The sequence below is a fragment of the Bos indicus genome, chromosome 2, assembly GCF_029378745.1.
Source record: "Bos indicus isolate NIAB-ARS_2022 breed Sahiwal x Tharparkar chromosome 2, NIAB-ARS_B.indTharparkar_mat_pri_1.0, whole genome shotgun sequence".
Lineage (NCBI taxonomy): Eukaryota > Metazoa > Chordata > Mammalia > Artiodactyla > Bovidae > Bos > Bos indicus.
The window spans coordinates 48,217,531-48,236,662 of NC_091761.1; the positions used below are offsets into that span (position 1 = coordinate 48,217,531).

Here is a 19,132-nt window from a genome sequence, read left to right on the forward strand (position 1 = left end):
TTTTATGGTTCCCTATAAATTTTAACATTATTTGCTTTAGTTTTGTGAAAAATGTAATATGTAATTTGATAGAGATCTCATAATCTGTACATTGTTTTGGGAAGTCACTTTAACAATATTGATCCTTCCAATCCAAAAGCATGGAGTATCTTTTCATTTCTTTGGATCATCTTGAAGATTTTGGACACAGCATTAAAAGACATAACTCTGTGACATCAACAACTGAAAAGGGTGGGGGTGCAACAGTAAAGGAACAAAGATGTTGGTATGTTATTTAAGTAACAGACTAGATTTTTACACCTTTAGCACATTAAAAGCAATCTCTGTGATACCTGCAAAGAAAATACTTGTGAATATACAAGAAATGAAATAAGAAAGGAATTTAAATGTTTCCCTATCCCTTAACGCTTCCCGTGTAGCTCAGTCCATAAAGCATCTTCCTGCACTGCAGGAGACCTGGGTTCAATTCTTGGGTCAGGAAGTTCCCCTGGAGAAGGAAATGGCAACCCCCTTCAGTATTCTTGCCTGGAGAATCCCATGGACAGAGGAACATGGTCGACTATATAGTTTATGGGATCGCAAGAGTCAGACACAACTTAGCACTATCTCTCTCTAACCCCCAAAATCAACCAAGCACAAAAGTAGATAGTAATATAGAGAATGAGAGACAAAAAAACTGTAAGACATATGGAAAACAAATAGCAAGATGAAAGAATTCCTTACCAGTAATTAGTTTAAATATAAATAATGGGGAAATAGTGGAAACAGTGGAAAGTTTTATTTTATTGTGCTCTATAATCACTGTGGACAGTGACTGTAGCAATGAAATTAAAAGGAAAGCCTTGACAAACCTAGACAAAGATCATATAGTCAAAGCTATGGTTTTTCCAGTAGTCATGTACACATGTGATATTTGGACCTGAAAAAAGGCTGAGTGCTGAAGAATTGATGCTTTCAAATTGTGAAGACTCTTGAGAGTCCCTTGGACTGCCAGAGATCAAACCAGTCAATCCTAAAGAAAATCAAACCTGAATATTCAGTGGAAGGACTAATGCTGAAGCTCCAATACTTTGGCCATGCAATGCATAGACCTAACTGATTGGAAAAGACCTTGATTCTGGGAAAGATTGAGGGCAGGAGGAGAAGAGGGCAACAGAGGATGATGGTTGGATGGCATCACCAACTCAGTTGACGTACGCTTGAGCAAGCTCCAAGAAATAGTGAAGGAGTGGGAAGCCTGCAGTTCAAGGAGTCGCAAAGAGTTGGACAGGACTGAGTGACTGATACTTTCACTTACATTAAAATGGGGGTAAGTGTTGGAGATGAGAAGAAAGCTCGCATAGATATCCAATCAAGAAATAATGGTGATGTAAAGCAGGATTAGAGGCAGCTAGTTACAGGAGTGGATTGGTTTTAGTTTTATTAGGCAATTTAAATTAGACCAGTTATTACTTGAAGCTCTGAAATTGAAAATTAGGTTTATTCTCCTGAGCAAAATGTAAGTTTAGAGGAGGATCTACCATAAACCAATAATGTAGGATGTATAAACTCTAAAGAAATAATATTAAGTAAGCTATTCTTTGGGATTATCCTTTTTACTGCTCCTCTTTATAGTTAAAATAGTAGCTTCTACCAAATTTTATACACCTAAATAATTGTAGTCACCTATTTTTCATTTGATGACAACATGAGTAATGACTTCATCATGCATAGACCTTCAGCTTCTTTTACACTTTGTCGCTAGTCCTATTTAGAATAGTAACACCTTGGTATCAGACAGTAAGAAATAAAGAGTCCAGTGTTCTGTTTAGTCGCTCAGTCATGTCTGACTCTTTGCGACCCCATGAACTGCAGCACGCCAGGCCTCCCTGTCCATCACCAACTCCCGGAGTCCACCCAAACCCATGTTCATTGATTTGGTGATGCCATCCAACCATCTCATCCTCTGTCGTCCCCTTCTCCTCCTGCCCTCAATCTTTCCCAGCATCAGGGTCTTCTCAAATGAGTCAGCTGTTCGCATCAGGTGGCCAAAGTATTGAAGTTTCAGCTTCAACATCAGTCCTTCCAATGAACACCCAGGACTGATCTCCTTTAGGATGGACTGGTTGGATCTCCTTGCAGTCCAAGGGACTCTCAAGAGTCTTCTCCAACACCACAGTTCAAAAGTATCAATTCTTTGGCGCTCAGCTTTCTTCACAGTCCAACTCTCACATCCATACATGACCACTGGAAAAACCATAGCCTTGACTAGACGGACCTTTGTTGACAAAGTAATGTCTCTGCTTTTTAATATGCTGTCTAGGTTGGTCATAACTTTCCTTCCAAGGAGTAAGCATCTTTTAATTTCATGGCTTCAATCACCATCTGCAGTGATTTTGGAGCCCAGAAAAATAAAGTCTGACACTGTTTCCACTGTTTCCCCATCTATTTGTCATGAAGTGTTGGGACCTGATGTCATGATCTTAGTCTTCTGAATGTGGAGCTTTAAGCCAACATTTTCACTCTTGTCTTTCACTTTCATCAAGAGGCTCTTTAGTTCCTCTTCACTTTTTACCTTAAGAGTGGTATCATTTGCATATCTGAGGTTATTGATATTTCTCCTGACAGTCTTTGATTCCAGCTTGTGCTTCCTCCAGCCCAGCATTTCTCATGATGTACTCTACATATAAGTTAAATAAGCAGGGTGACAGTATACAGCCTTGATGTACTCCTTTTCCTATTTGGAACCAGTTGTTGTTCCGTGTCCAGTCTGTTGCTTCCTGACCTGCATACAGGTTTCTCAAGAGGCAGGTCAGGTGGCCTGGTATTTCCGTCTCTTTCAGAATTTTCCACAGTTTATTGTGATCCACACAGTCTGAGGCTTTGGCATAGTCAATAAAGCAGAAATAGATGTTTTTTCTGGAACTCTTTTGCTTTTTCCATGATCCAGCTGATGTTGGCATTTTGATCTCTGGTTCCTCAGCCTTTCTAAAACCAGCTTGAACATCTGGAGGTTCATGGTTCACGTATTGCTGAAGCCTGGCTTGGAGAATTTTAAGCATCACTTTACTAGTATGTGAGATGAGTGCAGTTGTGCGGTAGTTTGAGCATTCTTTGGCATTGCTTTATGATTCACTGGTAAAATTTGAGGAGGAATTCAGTCAAATGTAATTTAATAATCTATTGTCTGATAATAATAATATTACCTATTGGCAGATAATATTATTCTCTTCTTTTGTCATTAAACAGTTGAAAGAAAGTGTATAATTAGACTTTTATTTTTCCTAAATTTTTATTTTGAAATTATTAGAGACTCACAGAAGTTGCAAATGTAGTTCATAGTGTTCCATAAACCCTTCACCCAGATTCTCTGTAGCGTGATGTCTTATGATATTGCAGGTCAAAACCATGACAAAAAACGTTGACCTTGGTATAACACTGTTAACTGAACTATAGACCTTATTCAGTTCTCAACAGTTTTTACTTGTACTCATTTTTGTGTGTCTATTTAATTCTCTGTGACTTGATCCCATGTGTATATTTTGTGACATTGCAATAAAGATACAAAACTGTTTCATCATTACAAAGAAAATTCTTAATGTAACTCCTTTTTTATTATCATACTCATTCCTTAGTTCTGTTTCTTTGCCATCATGTATCTGTTCTTCATCTTTATAATAATTTTGTCATTTCAAGAATTTTTTAATGTAATCATGCAATATGTAATATTTTTGTGATCAGCCTTTATTTTTGGTCTCAAAGCGTAATGCCCTTGAGAGCCATCCACAGTATTGCACATATCAGTGGTTAATTTTTTTTTTTTTGCCTCAGTTTTAGTCCCTGATGTGGATGTTTCCATTTCTTTAACCCCATTAACTCATTGTAGGACATTTGTATTGTCTTCAGTTTTTTGGCTGTTCCAAATAAACTTATTATTGAGACTCATATCACAGATTTTCATGTGAGCATAAATTTTCATTTCTGTGATATAAATACCCAAAAGTGTAATCACTGTGTCACACGGTAAGGGTTTGTTATAAGAAATGGCCAAAAGAAACTTTGCAGAATGGCTGTAACATTTCACATATCTCACCAGTCATTGTATGTGAGATCTTTCTTCTCTTCATGCTTACCAGCATTTGGTGTTTTCTCTGTTCTATTTTTGCTTTTCAAATAAATGTGTACCTTGTTGTGGTTGCAATTTGCCTTTTTCTAATGGCTAATGTGTTTCAGGTGTTTATTTGCTATCCATATAGCCTCTTTGTTTGAAATGTCTGTTTATGCCTTTGACCCATTTTTCTAGTTGGATCGTTTATGGTTGAGCATCAGTCTTTTGATTAATACTTAATTTACAGTCAAAATTTATGTATAGGCACTGAAGTGTGGTGTGTATGTATGTTTCTTTCACGAATGATCACCAAATGGTCATGGGTCACCCTGTGCATGTTTTTAGTGACTTACCGGAAGTATATTCAATACAAGGAGGCAGTTTAGACACCACCCTGTGACCTCAGACATTTTACTTAGCTCTACTGAGCATGTTTTCTCAGTCCATGAAATGGGGAGAAATATATTTTAATTCCATTAGTACTGTGAAATAGCTACTAACATAGCTTTGAAAAGATAAAGTATATTGTCAAGTCTCTCTCCCATTTTTTTAGAATTTACTTTTTATTGTCTCGGGTACAGTTGTTCCATTGTTCCCTGTGATTTCAGACCTTTTTCACAGTCGAGTATCTTAAAACAGAATGAAGATGTAATTTCATATTCCTGAAAGGGTTTTTCCCCACACACAAATCTGATTTAAGAGAAAAAAATTTAGTAGGATAAAATTAAAATAATCAGTGTAAAGATTGTTAAGCAAGGTGCCTTGAATAAAGAAAAGGTTGCTAAAAGGTGCCCTAAGGCAGCTGAGAAAACCACTTTTCTCCTAAGAGGGAAGCTTAAGGAACCAAAGCATCGGGAGAGTACTCTGTTCTTGTACTCTATTCTGGCCTGGAGCCAGAATCCTTCTGGGACTTAAGTGAAGTCGTGTCCGACTCTTTGCGACCCCATGGACTGTAGCCTATCAGGCTCCTCCGTCCATGGGATTTTCCAGGCAAGAGTGCTGTAGTGGATTGCCATTTCCTTCTCCAGGGGATCTTCCCGACCCAAGAATCGAACCTGGGTCTCCCGCATTGCAGGCAGACCTTTTTCCATCTGAGCCACCAGGGAAGCCTCAACTGGTTCTGGGACTTAGGCCTCGTCTATACTGTAAGGGAGGGTACGGATTTGCTTGCTCTCTGTCAAAGCATTGCTCTGCTGCTGTCCTGTAGAAACTAATTCCAAAGGTGGTTGTCTAAATGTCAGTATATGAAATTAGTAAGTATGAATATAAAAATATATCACAGGCAGATCTTCCTTCAAGTTGTTGAAATTTGTGCTTTTTAAAATCAGGTGGCTAAGTAGCAGTTATATATAATCAAGTATATATACTTATAACTATGTATATAATATATATGTATTTTATATTTGTGTGTGTGTGTATATATATAGATAGATAATAGTTATGTATAATGAAGTATAAGTAGATCGGGTTTAAATCCTGACTGACCTTTGTACTGTTATGGTTTTGGTCAGGTTACTTTTCTGTGTCTTCTAATCTGAAATAGGTATTAGGATTATTCCATAGGATTATTCTGAGAATTAAATGAGATAATAAATTCAAAACACTTCTAACAATTCCTGACTAAGTTATTATTACCTGATTAGTGAAGTACTTCTCTAGGAAATTGCTGGTGAGAAAATTAGATCTTTTAGTTGAAGATGTTTATCTATGAATATATTGCCCTCAAGGAGAATTTTACAGAACTTTTTTTTTTTTGTTATTATATATATACATATATATACACACACACATATATATTATTCCAGTTAATGCTTGGAATTTTTAAGTATTCTCAATTTGGTGGCATTGACCACAAAATTTTGTGTAGTATGATATGTTTATGAATAAAGAGAAGGACAGGCAATTCTGTATGTTTGCAGAAGAAACATTTTACCTAGTCTGTAATGACTGTGTATAATTGATGAGTGTAGCAAGAAAGCAAAGTTTTTCTGGAATAGATGATCCTGTGGAATGAATGTGGGGAGAAACATTCTGTACAAAGGAAACACATCCATTGTTTTTTGTTTGTTTGATTTTGTTTTTAAAGGCAGAGAAAGGAAGCTGAATACTAGATTGAAAAGAAAGGTAGAACTAATTATAAGAACCATCTAAAATGTGAAATGGGAGTGTCAAATAAACCTGTAGTTAGGTAAAGAGGAGCCATCGAGATTTTTTTTTTCTGGTTTTATTAAGAAATAACTTACATATATCACTGTGTAATTTTAAGTTGTGCAGCATAACGGTTTTATTTACGTATTATGAAATGATTCCCATAGGTTCAACTGAAAATTTTTAAAGTTTCAGAAATTTTAACATTTTTCATGTTTTAGAACTTGTGTGAGTCTGTAATAGTAAATTCTTAATTTCTGTAAGCCAATCATCCTTATATTCATGCTAAAATTTTTTATTATTTTTTAAAGGATTTCAGTTTGTGGAAATGAGCAGTCGTAAATCAAAGAGTAGCAACTTAATACAAGCAGACTACATTTCACAGGTTAGTGTATATTTTCATTAATCTGAAGGCCTGTTACCATGTAAAGGGGATAAGAGAAACAGTCATCTTCTTAACTTGAATTCTCCCCTTTTTATGTATGAAGAACCACACTTTCCGTTGCCAAGGGGAAAGTGTCTTTGCTGCTTCCTAATTTCAGCCTCTCTAAATGTTTGGATAGATGGAATCCTAATTTTATTCATGTCTTCTTAAATGTTCTCAAGTTTCAATTTAGTTTAATATCTTCAGAGTTTTTCACTTCTTAAGGTAAGTTTCTTGAAAAGTATTTTATTCCTTTTGTTGCGGTTGTAAATGAAATTATTTTCTTACTTTTATGTTTTATTTGTTCCTAGTTTATCTAAATGAAATTGATTTTTCTATATTAATCTTGTATTCTGTAACCTTGCTAAACTCATTTATAATATTTTTTTTTTTAGTTTATTCCTTTGGCTTTTCTGTGTATAACATCATGTCATATTCAAAGAGATACAGTTTTACTTCTTCCTTTCCAATCTGTATGCCTTTCATTTCTTTTGTTGTCTAATTGCCATGACCAGAACCTTCAGTATAATACTGAGTAAGCTACCAAGAGCAGACCATTTTTTATATTGGAAAAATGTGTTCAGTCTTTTACCACTGAGTATGATGTATGACATTAGCTCAAACTCCTGCACAATTGCACTCATCTCACACGCTAGTAAAGCAATGCTTAAAATTCTGCAAGCCACGCTTCAGCAATACATGAACCGTGAAATTCCAGATGTTCAAGATGGTTTTAGAAAAGGCAGAGGAACCAGAGATCAAATTGCCAACATCTGCTGGATCATCGAAAAAGCAAGAGAGTTCCAGTAAAACATCTATTTCTGCTTTATTGACTATGCCAAAGCCTTAGATTGTGTGGATCACAATAAACTGTGGAAAATTCTGAAAGAGATGGGAATACCAGACCACTTGACCTGCCTGTTGAGAAACCTGTATGCAGGTCAGGAAGCAACAGTTAGAACTGGACATGGAACAACAGACTGGTTCCAATAGGAAAAGGAATACGTCAAGGCTGCATATTGTCACCCTGCTTATTTAACTTATATGTAGAGTACATCATGAGAAACACTGGCCTGGAGGAAGCACAAGCTGGAGTTAAGATTGCCGGGAGAAATCTCAATAACCTCAGATATGCAGATGATACCACCCTTATGGCAGAAAGTGAAGAGGAACTAAAGAGCCTCTTGATGAAAGTGAAAGAGGAGAGTGAAAAAGTTGGCTTAAAGCTCCACATTCAGAAGACTAAGATCATGGCATCTCGTCCCATCACTTCATGGCCAATAGATGGGGAAACAGTGGGAAAAGTAGCTGACTTGATTTATTTGGGCTCCAAAATCACTGCAGATGGTGACTGAAACCATGAAATTAAAAGATGCTTACTCCTTGCAAGGAAAGTTATGACCAACCTAGACAGCATATTAAAAAGCAGAGACATTACTTTGTCAACAAAGGTCTGTCTAGTCAAGGCTATGGGTTTTCCAGTGGTCATGTATGGATGTGAGAGTTGGAATATAAAGAAAGCTGAGCACCAAAGAATTGATATTTTTGAACTGTGATGTTGGAGGAGACTCTTGAGAGTCCCTTGGACTACAAGGAGATGCAACCAGTCTATCATAAAGGAGATCAGTCATGGGTGTTCATTGGTGGGACTGTTTTTGAAGCTGAAACTTCAATACTTTGACCACCTGATGCAAAGAGCTGACTCATTGGAAAAGACCCTGATGCTGGGAAAGATTGAGGGCAGGAGGAGAAGGGGATGACAGAGGATGAAATGATTGGATGGCATTACCGACTCAATGGACATGGGTTTGGGTGGACTCCGGGAGTTGGTGATGGACAGGGAGATCTGGCTTGCTGAGATTCATGGAGTCACAAAGTGTTGGATGCAACTGAGCGACTGAACTGAACTGATGATGTTAGCTGTGATTTTTTGTGGATATTAACAGGTTGAGAAAGTCTCCTTATATTCCTAGTATATTTAGTGTTTTTATCATAAACGTTTAATATTTCTTTTTTTTTTTTTACTTTACAATATTGTATTGGTCTTGCCATACATCAACATGCATCCGCCATGGGTGTATACGTGTTCCTCATCCTGAACCACCCTCCCACCTCCCTCCCCATACTATCCCTTTGGGTCATCCCAGTGCACCAGCCCCAAGCTTCCTGTATCCTGCATTGAACCTGGACTGGCGATTCATTTCTTATATGATATTATACATGTTTTAATGCCATTCTCCCAAATCATCCCCCCCTCCCTCTCCCACAGAGTCCAAAAGACTGTTCTATACATCTATGTCTCTTTTGCTGTCTCGCATACAGGGTTGTCGTTACCATCTTTCTAAATTCCATATATATGCGTTAGTATACTGTATTGGTGTTTTTCTTTCTGGCTTGCTTTATTCTGTATAATAGGCTCCAGTTTCATCCACCTCATTAGAACAGATTCAAATGTATTCTTTTTAATGGCTGAGTAATACTCCATTGTGTATATGTACCACAGCTCTCTTATCCATTCATCTGCTGATGGACATCTAGGTTGCTTCCATGTCCTGGCTATTATAAACAGTGCTGCGATGAACATTGGGATACACGTGTCTCTTTCAATTCTGATTTCCTCAGTGTGTATGCCCAGCAGTGGGATTGCTGGGTCATATGGCAGTTCTATTTCCATTTTTTTAAGGGATTTCCACACTGTTCTCCATAGTGGCTGTACTAGTTTGCATTCCTACCAACAGTGTAAGAGGGTTCCCTTGTGTATATATTTGAGGAGTCTAGCTGGGAATGGGTGTGATATTTCTACACTGGCTTAACCAGAACTACATTTTTTTACAGCAAAACTTAATGTTATTGACATTCCTTTGTAAGACCTTACTTACCTTCTGTTTAAAGGAAAGTGTTTAATTATGCTTTTAAAAATACTGGACTGGAATGGATGGATTTAACTCAGATGATCATTATATCTACTACTGTGGGCAGGCATCCCTTAGGAGAAATGGAATAGCCATCATAGTCAACAAAAGAGTCCAAAATGCAGTACTTGGATGCAATCTCAAAAACGACAGAATGATCTCTTTTTGTTTCCATGGCAAGCCATTCAATATCACAGTAATCCAAGTTTATGCCCTGACCAGTAATGCTGAAGAAGCTAAAGTTTAACGGGTCTATGAAGACCTTCTAGTACTAACACCTTCTAGTACTAACACCCAAAAAAGATGTCCTTTTCATTATAGGGGACTGGCATGCTAAAGTAGGGAGTCAAGAAATACCTAGAGTAAGAGGCATATTTGGCCTCGGAGTACAGAATGGAGCAGGGCAAAGGCTAATAGAGTTTTGCCAAGAGGACGCACCGGTCATAGCAAACACCTTCCAAAAACACAAGAGAAGACTCTACACATGGACGTCAACACCAAAATCAGATTGATTATATTCTTTGCAGCCAAAGATGAAGAAGCTCTATACAGTCAGCAAAAGCAAGACCAGGAACAAACTGTGGCTCAGATCATGAACTCCTTATTGCCAAATTCAGACTTAAATTGAAGAAAGTAGGAAAAACCATTAGATCATTCCCCTATGACCTAAATCAATACCCTTATGATTATACAGTGGAAGTAACAAATAGATTCAAGGAATTAGATCTGATAGAGTATCTGAAGAACTATGGATCTAGGTTCGTGACTTGTACAGGAGGCAGAGATCAAGACCATCCCCAAGAAAAAGAAATAACAGAAAGGCAAAATGGTTGTCTGAGGAGGCCTTACAAATAGCTATGAAAAGAAGAGAGGCTAAAGGCAAAGGAGAAAAGGAAAGATATATCGATTTGAATGCAGAGTTCCAAAGAATAGCAAGGAGAGATAAGAAAGCCTTCCTCAGTGATCAATGAAAAGAAATAGAGGAAAACAGTAGAATGGGGAAGACTAGAGATTTCTTCAAAAAATTAGAGATACCAAGGGAGCTTTTCATGCAAAGATGGGCTCCATAAAGGACAGAAATGGTATGGACCTAACTCAAGCAGAAGATATTAAGAAGAGGTGTTAAGAACACACAAAAGAACTATACAAAAAAGATTTACACAACCCAGACAGTCACGATGGTGTGATCAGTCACCTAGAGCCAGACATCCTGGAATTCAAAGTCAAGTGTGCCTTAGAAAGCATCACTACAAACAAAGCTAGTGGAGGTGATGGCACTCCAGTTGAGCTATTCAAATCCTGAAAGATGATTCCGTGAAAGTGCTGCACTCAATATGCCAGCAAATTTGGAAAACTCAGCATAGGCCACAGGACTGGAAAAGGTCAGTTTTCATTCTAATCCCAAAGAAAGTCAATGCGAAAGAATGTTCAAACTACCTCACAATTGCAGTCCCGTACTCTTGCCTGGAAAATCCCATGGACGGATGAGCCTGGTAGGCTGCAGTCCATGGGGTCGCTAGGAGTCGGATACAACTGAGAGACTTCACTTTCACTTTTCACTTTCATGCATTGGAGAAGGAAATGGCAAGCCACTCCAGTGTTCTTGCCTGGAGAATCCCAGGGACGTGGGAGCCTGGTGGGCTGCCCTCTCTGGGGTCGCACAGAGTCGGACACGACTGAAGCGACTTAGCAGCAGCAGCACATGCTAGCAAAGTAACACTCAAAATTCTCCAGGCCAGGCTTCAACAATATGTGAACAGTGAACTTCCAAATGTTCAAGCTGGATTTAGAATAGGCAGAGGAACCAAAGATCAAATTGCCAACATCCATAGGATCATCAAAGAAGCAAGAGAGTTCCAGAAAAACATCTACTTCTGCTTTGTTGACTATGCCAAAGCCTTTAACTGTGTGGATATCAACAAAATGTAGAAAATTCTTAAAGAGATGGTAATAACAGACCATCTGACCTGCCTCCTGAGAAATCTGCTTGTCAAGAAGCAACAGAACTGGACATGGAACAACAGACTAGGAAAGGAGTTGTTCTAAATCGGGAAAGGAGTTGTCATGGCTCTATTTTGTCACCTTGCTTATTTAACTTATATACAGAGAACATCATGAGAAATGCTGAACTGGATGAAGCACAAGCCAGAATTAAGATTTCCAGGGGAAATATCAATAACCTCAGAGATGCAGATGACACCACTGTTATGGCAGAAAGCAAAGAACTAAAGAGCCACTTGATGAAAAGGAAAGAGGAGAGTCAAAAAGTTGGCTTAAAAATCAGCATTCAAAAAACTAAGATCATGGCATCCGGTCCCATCACTTCATGGCAAATAGATGGGGAAACAGTGGAAACAGTGGCTGACTTTATTTTTGGTGGCTCCAAAATCACTGCAGATGGTGACTGCAGCCAGGAAATTAAAAGACGCTTACTCTCCTTGGAGGAAAAGTTATGACCAACCTAGACAGCATATTAAAGAGCAGAGACTTTATTTTGCCAACAAGGTCCATCTTGTCAAAGCTATGGTTTTTCCAGTAGTCATGAATGGATGTGAGAGTTGGACTATAAAGAAAGCTGAGCACTGAAGGATTGATGCTTTTCAACTGTGGTGGTGGAGAAGATTCTTGTGTTTCCCTTGGACTGAAATGAGATCCAACCAGTCCATCCTAAAGGAAATCAGTCCTGAATATTCATTGGAAGGACTGTTGCTGAAGCTGAAACTCCAGTACTTTGGCCACCTGATACGAAGAACTAACTGACTCATTGGAAAAGACCCTAATCCTGAGAAAGATTGAAGTTAGGAGGAGGAGGAGATGATGGAGGATGGGATGGTTGGATTACATCACTGACTCAATGCACCTGAGTTTAAGAAAACTCCGGGAGTTGGAGATAGACAAGTAACCTGCCATGCTTCAGTATATGGGGTCTCAAATAGTCAGACAGGACTGAGTGACTGAACTGAACGTATCTTTTTAAATAGCGGAGATCTTCCCTGTACACCTAAGTTAATTCCTATACATGTACATACCTGTTTAACTTTCACATCAACTCACTTGAGAATTTTGGAACCTCTGAATATTCACTACAGCTTTGCTTCACTTTTTCTCTATCTTGTATTTTATTCATACTTGTCTCTCTGTAGACTTTAATGAAGTTTTAAACAAGAAAAACACTGAGGTTCGTGTTTTGATTTACAGTGATCTTGTCTAGGGGGAGGAATACACCCTGTGATTAATTGAATGTATGTTTGCTTCCTTAGGTTTTTTATAGATATCAGCTATTTCCTATATAATAACTATATTGTATTACAGATTACTACTTTCTTTAATCTTCAAAACAGGCCTGCCAGAATAGTGTATTGTCTCTCGGACACCAATCTTTCTATTCTTTCCACTTCTTCCTAAATGCTAAGTATAGATTATTTTATCCCTAGTGAATAATTTGCTTCCCTGTGCCTCTGGTACATAGAAAGTGAACTCAGATTTTTTTCGTTGATACATGAAAGATCACTCCCATACTGCACACTTCAGTCTGCAAGAAGCAAATAATGTTGGCAGCTTCTTGTTTCTGCTGATGGAGCTAAATCTGAAATAACCTCCTAAGGTTTTTGTCACTGGACACTCTTTGTTAGCAGCAAATGTAGAAAATAAACGATTTTGATGGTCCATCTTTTTAAAGAATATGATAGATTGATATTTCTTTTTTACAGCTGTGTCTAAGTCCTTCGTTTTAAGACAAAATAAAAATTTAGCTCTTTAGAAGAATTTTAATTAATTCCAATGATTTCCTATTTTATATCATAGATGAGTATGATTTTTTCCATATATTTGAACATCTCCTTATATGCTAGGTTACTAATTTTTTGCAGATTACTGACTGTGTCATTTCTTACTAATATATATATGCTTTTTTTTTAGGCATAGATCATATTCTTTTAGTAGTTTTGTCCTCTGCATCTAATAGGTCCTCAATAACTGTGTGGACTTTAAAATTTCTTCTATTTCCTCAGAATCCTGACTTCTGTGAGAGGTACAGAAAGATAGGACTTGAGCTAAACCAGTTTAGATATGTTGGTCTCTAGATGGCTCCAACAGTAAAGAATCTGCCTGCAATGTTGGAGACCTGTGTTCAATCCCTGGGTTGAAAAGATCCCCTGGAAAAGGAGCTGGCAGTCCACTCCAGTATTTTTGCCTGGGAAATCCTACGAACAGAGAAGCCTGGTGGGTTACAGTCCATGGGATCACACAGTCAGATAAGACTGAGTGACTAAACTCAAAAGACTGAGGTATGGTTCATGAGCATTATTAGATTAGATTACATTATTAAATTCTCCCATTCTTTATTCCTTGACTGACATATTACACAAAATGAGGTATTCATTTATTCACATACATTAAAACAGCCCTCAAATTGCTGATGTAGCTAAAGTAACATCATAAAGCTCTCTTGTTGAAAGCTTCATAACTAAATTCTTATCCTTTCTCTGGGACTTGCTGCTGCTGCTAAGTTGTTTCAGTCATATCCAACTCTTTGCAACGCTATGGACCATAGCCTGCCAGGTGCCTCTGTCCATGGGACTTTCCAGGGAAGAATACTGGAGTGGGTTGCCTTGCCCTCTTCCAGAGGATCTTCCTGAACCAGGGATTGAACCCACAACTCTTATGTCTCCTGCATTGGCAAGCAGATTCTTTACCACTAGTGCCACCTGGAAAACAAGAACTGTTAATTTTATCACTCATGATGACAAGTTGTTTAGGGAGAGCTGAATTGATTCATTAATACTTAACTCTAACTGCTATAAATATATTTACTTCTTCATTTTTGATTGCATGTATGTTTTCATTTGTATTCACTTTATTTTTATCAGGTACAAAGAATTTTACGTGAAAGATTTTGTCATCAGAGTCCACATGGTAACCTATTTGGAGTACAAGTACAATATAAGTAAGTTTAGGTTCCCACTTGTCTGCTATGAAACTACTTATAGATACCCTTTAGGTTTTGTAGAAATTGTCATACACAGACTTTGTCTTAAACAAGGATAGCGAACATTTTTATAGAGGTAGTTTTGCTTTGTGTATAAAAAAATGATTTATTGTGAAGGAAGAGAAGATATACATATTTCCATAATGAAAAAAACTCTTTAACTTTCAATCTTGTATCATTTCTGTCATTTCGTATTATGGAGAGATTTCTGAGTTTGCCCCTAATGCTCAGCAGCCAGCTGTGGAGTGAAAGGTCCTAAGAGTTGCCACAGTTGTTCCTATCCCATACCATCATAAAGACCACAATATTTCAGTCTTACTTGGTTTCTTCTTGAGGTTTCTAGAGAATCAGTATTTCTGTTCTTCTCTGTAGGACTAATTTAAAAAGTATTACCTAGCAAATTATTTCAGCTTTGCTTTTTAAATTTTGGCCTCTTTATATCATTTCAGACACTTAATTGAACTGCTAAAAAGAACTGCTATCCATGGAGAAAGTAACTCTATTCTCATTATTGGACCCCGAGGTTCAGGAAAGACCATGGTAAAAGCTGTTGATTTCTGGCATTCCTTTGTTTTGTAGGCATGTGATGAGTCTTGTGGACAACATTGAAAATGTTTTTGATTATTTTCATCCTTGTATTACTAGCATTTTTTTTTTTTAATTTTAAGTCTTAGAATACATGCAAAGCCTTTATAAAGTTAGACTTGTTTATTTAAGTAGAGTGATCTTTTTTTACCTTATTTTTCGTCACAGTAACAAATTTTCAAATGTTATTTGTTCCATTGTGGTCTTTGGTCCTTCAAGAATTTGTGACTGCCAGTAGACAAAGCAAACTGGCATTTATTGAACATGTTCCTTGAACCTTTTATTTATCTTGTTATTTATTCTTTACATTAACCCTGCAAGGTAGGCATGATATTGTCTCTATTTGTAGATTAGGTAGCTATCACATCAAGCATTTTTTTTCTTTTAGTTTATTCTGTAACCCTAACTTAGGCAAGTTTTTTTAATATATACATTCACATCTTTTAGAGTTATCGTCTACTTTCCATCTTTATTATATTACTTTGGTTACCTCATAAAGATAACTCTTGCTTTTTTACCCTTGCTTTCTCTTTTCATTTTGTTTGTTTAGTGTATAAGACCAATTATGGCTATTATATTACAAATATTACTATGTAATTGTATAATCTGCTTTTGCTTTATTCCATGCAGTAAATTTAGATTTCTCACTAATACACATTTTTACTGTGTATAGAAGTAAAATTGTGTATTATGTATTATTTTATATTAAGTAAAACTATGTAAAATAGAATTAGAATTGTTTTTATTTTTTAAGCAATACAGTTTGACTGTACATTTTGTAAAAATTAGGACTTTAGGATTTTACTGTCATCATCTGTTTCCAGTATTATTTGTAGTACATAAATTGGAGATTTAGATCTAAATAATTTATTTTCTTTTAAAATTTTTTCATTTATTATAATCACATTTATGACCGTATTTATTTTTGACTCTGTCTAATTTATGTTCAGTCCTTTGGCTTAGTCCTTGTATACAACCACTATTTCTTTATCCTTAGTTTTTTTATTATTTTTCTTTGTGTTTGACTTCAGTGCTATTTATGGTAGTTTATATAGGAATAGTATGTGACTAATATACTTTTGAGCTATAAGACTATTATTAAAACAACAGCTCTGTTAACAGTAGAAAAGTTGAGGAAAGATATGCACAGAAGGGTCATAGGAAATTAAATACAAATCAGTTTTAAACTTAGAAACATGTTTAATTTCACTCATAATCTGGTAAATTAAATAAAAATATAGTAATTTTTTCTATAAGATTAACAAAAAGATCTATAAAGTTGATAACATACTGATGTTCTTACTGGTGGTGTAAATTAGAATTAGACAAAATCTAACCATATTACAAATGTGCCTACTTTTGACTCAGCAACATTTCTAGAAATTTTTCTTTGTGAAATGATATGTGTATTGTTACTCATTGCAGTAATGTTTATTAGCAGTGCAGGATGAGAAACAGTATAAATGACCCTCAGAATACTGATTAATAAATCTTGATACATCCATCCATGTAATGGACTACGATACTGCAGTAAAAAAAGAATACAGAAATATTTGCATATCATCCAAAAAAGGGAAAAAATCATATTGTTGATTTCTCCATGAACAAAAGTTCCCTTAAATGTATACATTTAAATTTTTATTGGAGTATCATTGATTTACAATGTTGTGTTAGGTTCAGATATACAGCAGAGTGAATCGGTTATACATATACTTATGTCCACTCTTTTTAAATTCTTATCCCATATAGGCCATTACAAAATATTGTGTAGTGTTCTCTGTACTATATGATAGGTCCTTATTAGTTGCCTATTTTATGTGTAGTACTATGTTTAAGTCAACCCCAGTCTCCCAATTTATCTGTCCCACCTTTCCCCCTGGTAGCCACAAGTTTGTTTTCTACATCTGTGATACTACTTCTGGTTTATAAATAAGTTCATTTGTACCCTTTTTAAAAATTTTGCACATATAAGTAATATCATATGATATTTGTCTGTGTCTAACTTACTTCATTCAATATGACAGTCTCTAGGTCCACTCGTGTACCTGTAGATGACATTATTTTGTTCGTTTTTATGGCTGGGTAATATTCCATTCAGTTTTCGTTCCAATCCCAAAAAAAGGAAATGCCAAAGAATGTTCAAACTACCACACAATTGCACTCATCTTTCACGTTAGCAAAGTAATGCTCAAAATTCTCCAAGCCAGGCTTCAATAGTACATGAACGATGAACTTCCAGATGTTCAAGCTGGATTTAAAACAGGCAGAGGAACCAGAGATCAAATTGCCAGCATCCACTGGATCATCAAAAAAGCAAGAGAGTTCCAGAAAAACATCTACTTCTGCTTTGTTGACTATGCCAAAGCCTTTAACTGTGTGGATCACAACAAACTGTGGAAAATTCTTAAAGAGATGGTAATAACAGACCATCTGACCTGCCTCCTGAGAAATCTGCTTGTCAAGAAGCAACAGTTAGAACTGGACATGGAACAACAGACTGGTTCCAAATTGGGAAAGGAGCATGTCAAGACTGTATATTGTCACCCTGCTTATTTAACTTATATGCAGAGTACAACGTGAGAAATGCTGGGCTGGATGAGCATGAGCCGGAATCAGGATTGCCGGGAGAAACAACCTCAGAGATGCAGATGACACCACCGTTATGGCAGAAGGCGAAGAAGAACTAAAGAGCCACTTGATGAAAAGGAAAGAGGAGAATGAAAAAGTTGGCTTAAAACTCAACATTCAAAAAACTAAGATCATGGCATCCGATCCTATCACTTCATAGCAAATGGATGGGAAAACAATGGAAACATGACAGACTTTATTTTTGGGGGCTCCAAAATCACTGCAGATGGTGACTGCAGCCATGAAATTAAAAGACCCTTGCTCATTTTAAGAAAAGCTATGACCAACCTAGACAGCATATTAAAAAGCAGAGACATTACTTTGCCAACAGAGGTCTGTCTTGTCAAAGCTATGGTTTTTCCAGTAGTCATGAATGGATGTGAGAGTTGGACTGTAAAGAAAGCTGAGCACTGAAGAATTGATGCTTTTGAACCGTGGTGTTGGAGAAGACTCTTGAGAGTCTCTGGACTGTAAGGAGATCCAACCAGTCCATCCTAAAGGAAATCAATCCTGAATATTCACGGGAAGGACTGATGCTGAAGCTGAAGCTCCTATTGGAGCTTGGAGTATTCTTTGCAGCCAAAGTATTCTTTGGCCACCTGATGCGAAGAGCTGACTCATTGGAAAAGACTCTAATGCTGGGAAAGATTGAAGTCAGGAGGTGAAGGAAACGACAGAGAATGAGTTGGTTGGATGACATCACCGACTCAATGGACATGAGTTTGTGTAACTCCGGGAATTGGTGATGGACAGGCAAGCCTGGCGTGCTGCAATCCATTGGGTTGGAAAGAGTTAGATGTGACTGAGCGAGTGAACTTACTGAATATTCCATTGTGTATAAATATATATATGCACCACATCTTCTTTACCCTCTCCTCTGCTGATAGACATTTAGGTTGCTTCCAGCCCTGGCTATTGTAAATAGTGCCGCAGTTGAGCTGAATATCGAGGTGTATGAATCTTTTCAAATGATGGTTTTCTCCGGGTAAACACCTAGGAGTGGGTTTTCTGGGTCATGATATTCTATTTTTAGTTTTTTAAGGAACCGCTGGGCTTCCCTGGTGGCTCAGAGGTTAAAGCGTCTGCCTGCAATGTGGGAGACCTGGGTTCGATCCCTGAGTTGGGAAGATTCCCTGGAGAAGGAGATGGCAACCCACTCCAGTATTCTTGCCTGGAGAATCCCATGGAGAGAGGAGCCTGGTGGGCTACAGTCCATGCGGTCACAAAGAGTTGGACATGACTGAGCGACTCCACTTTCACTTTCACTTTATACGGTTCTCCATAGTGACTGTACCAGTTTACATTCCCATCAACAGTATAGGAAGGTTCTGTTTCTCCATATCTTCTCCAGCACATATTGT

The 19,132-nt window shown here is 37.2% G+C and overlaps 1 protein-coding gene across 4 annotated transcripts in view; it reads left to right on the forward strand.

Moving 5' to 3' along the window:
• The window catches only part of ORC4 (origin recognition complex subunit 4), a 95,036-nt gene that overhangs the window by 37,267 nt on the left and 38,637 nt on the right, over positions 1-19,132 (forward strand). For all 4 annotated transcript variants that reach the window (XM_070799743.1, XM_070799769.1, XM_070799760.1 and 1 more), the window contains 3 exons: positions 6,547-6,620; positions 14,440-14,516; positions 15,008-15,098. In XM_070799743.1, coding sequence (XP_070655844.1) covers positions 6,564-6,620; positions 14,440-14,516; positions 15,008-15,098 — 225 coding nt within the window. In that variant the 5' untranslated portion in view covers positions 6,547-6,563. The remainder of the gene's footprint in view (positions 1-6,546; positions 6,621-14,439; positions 14,517-15,007; positions 15,099-19,132) is intronic.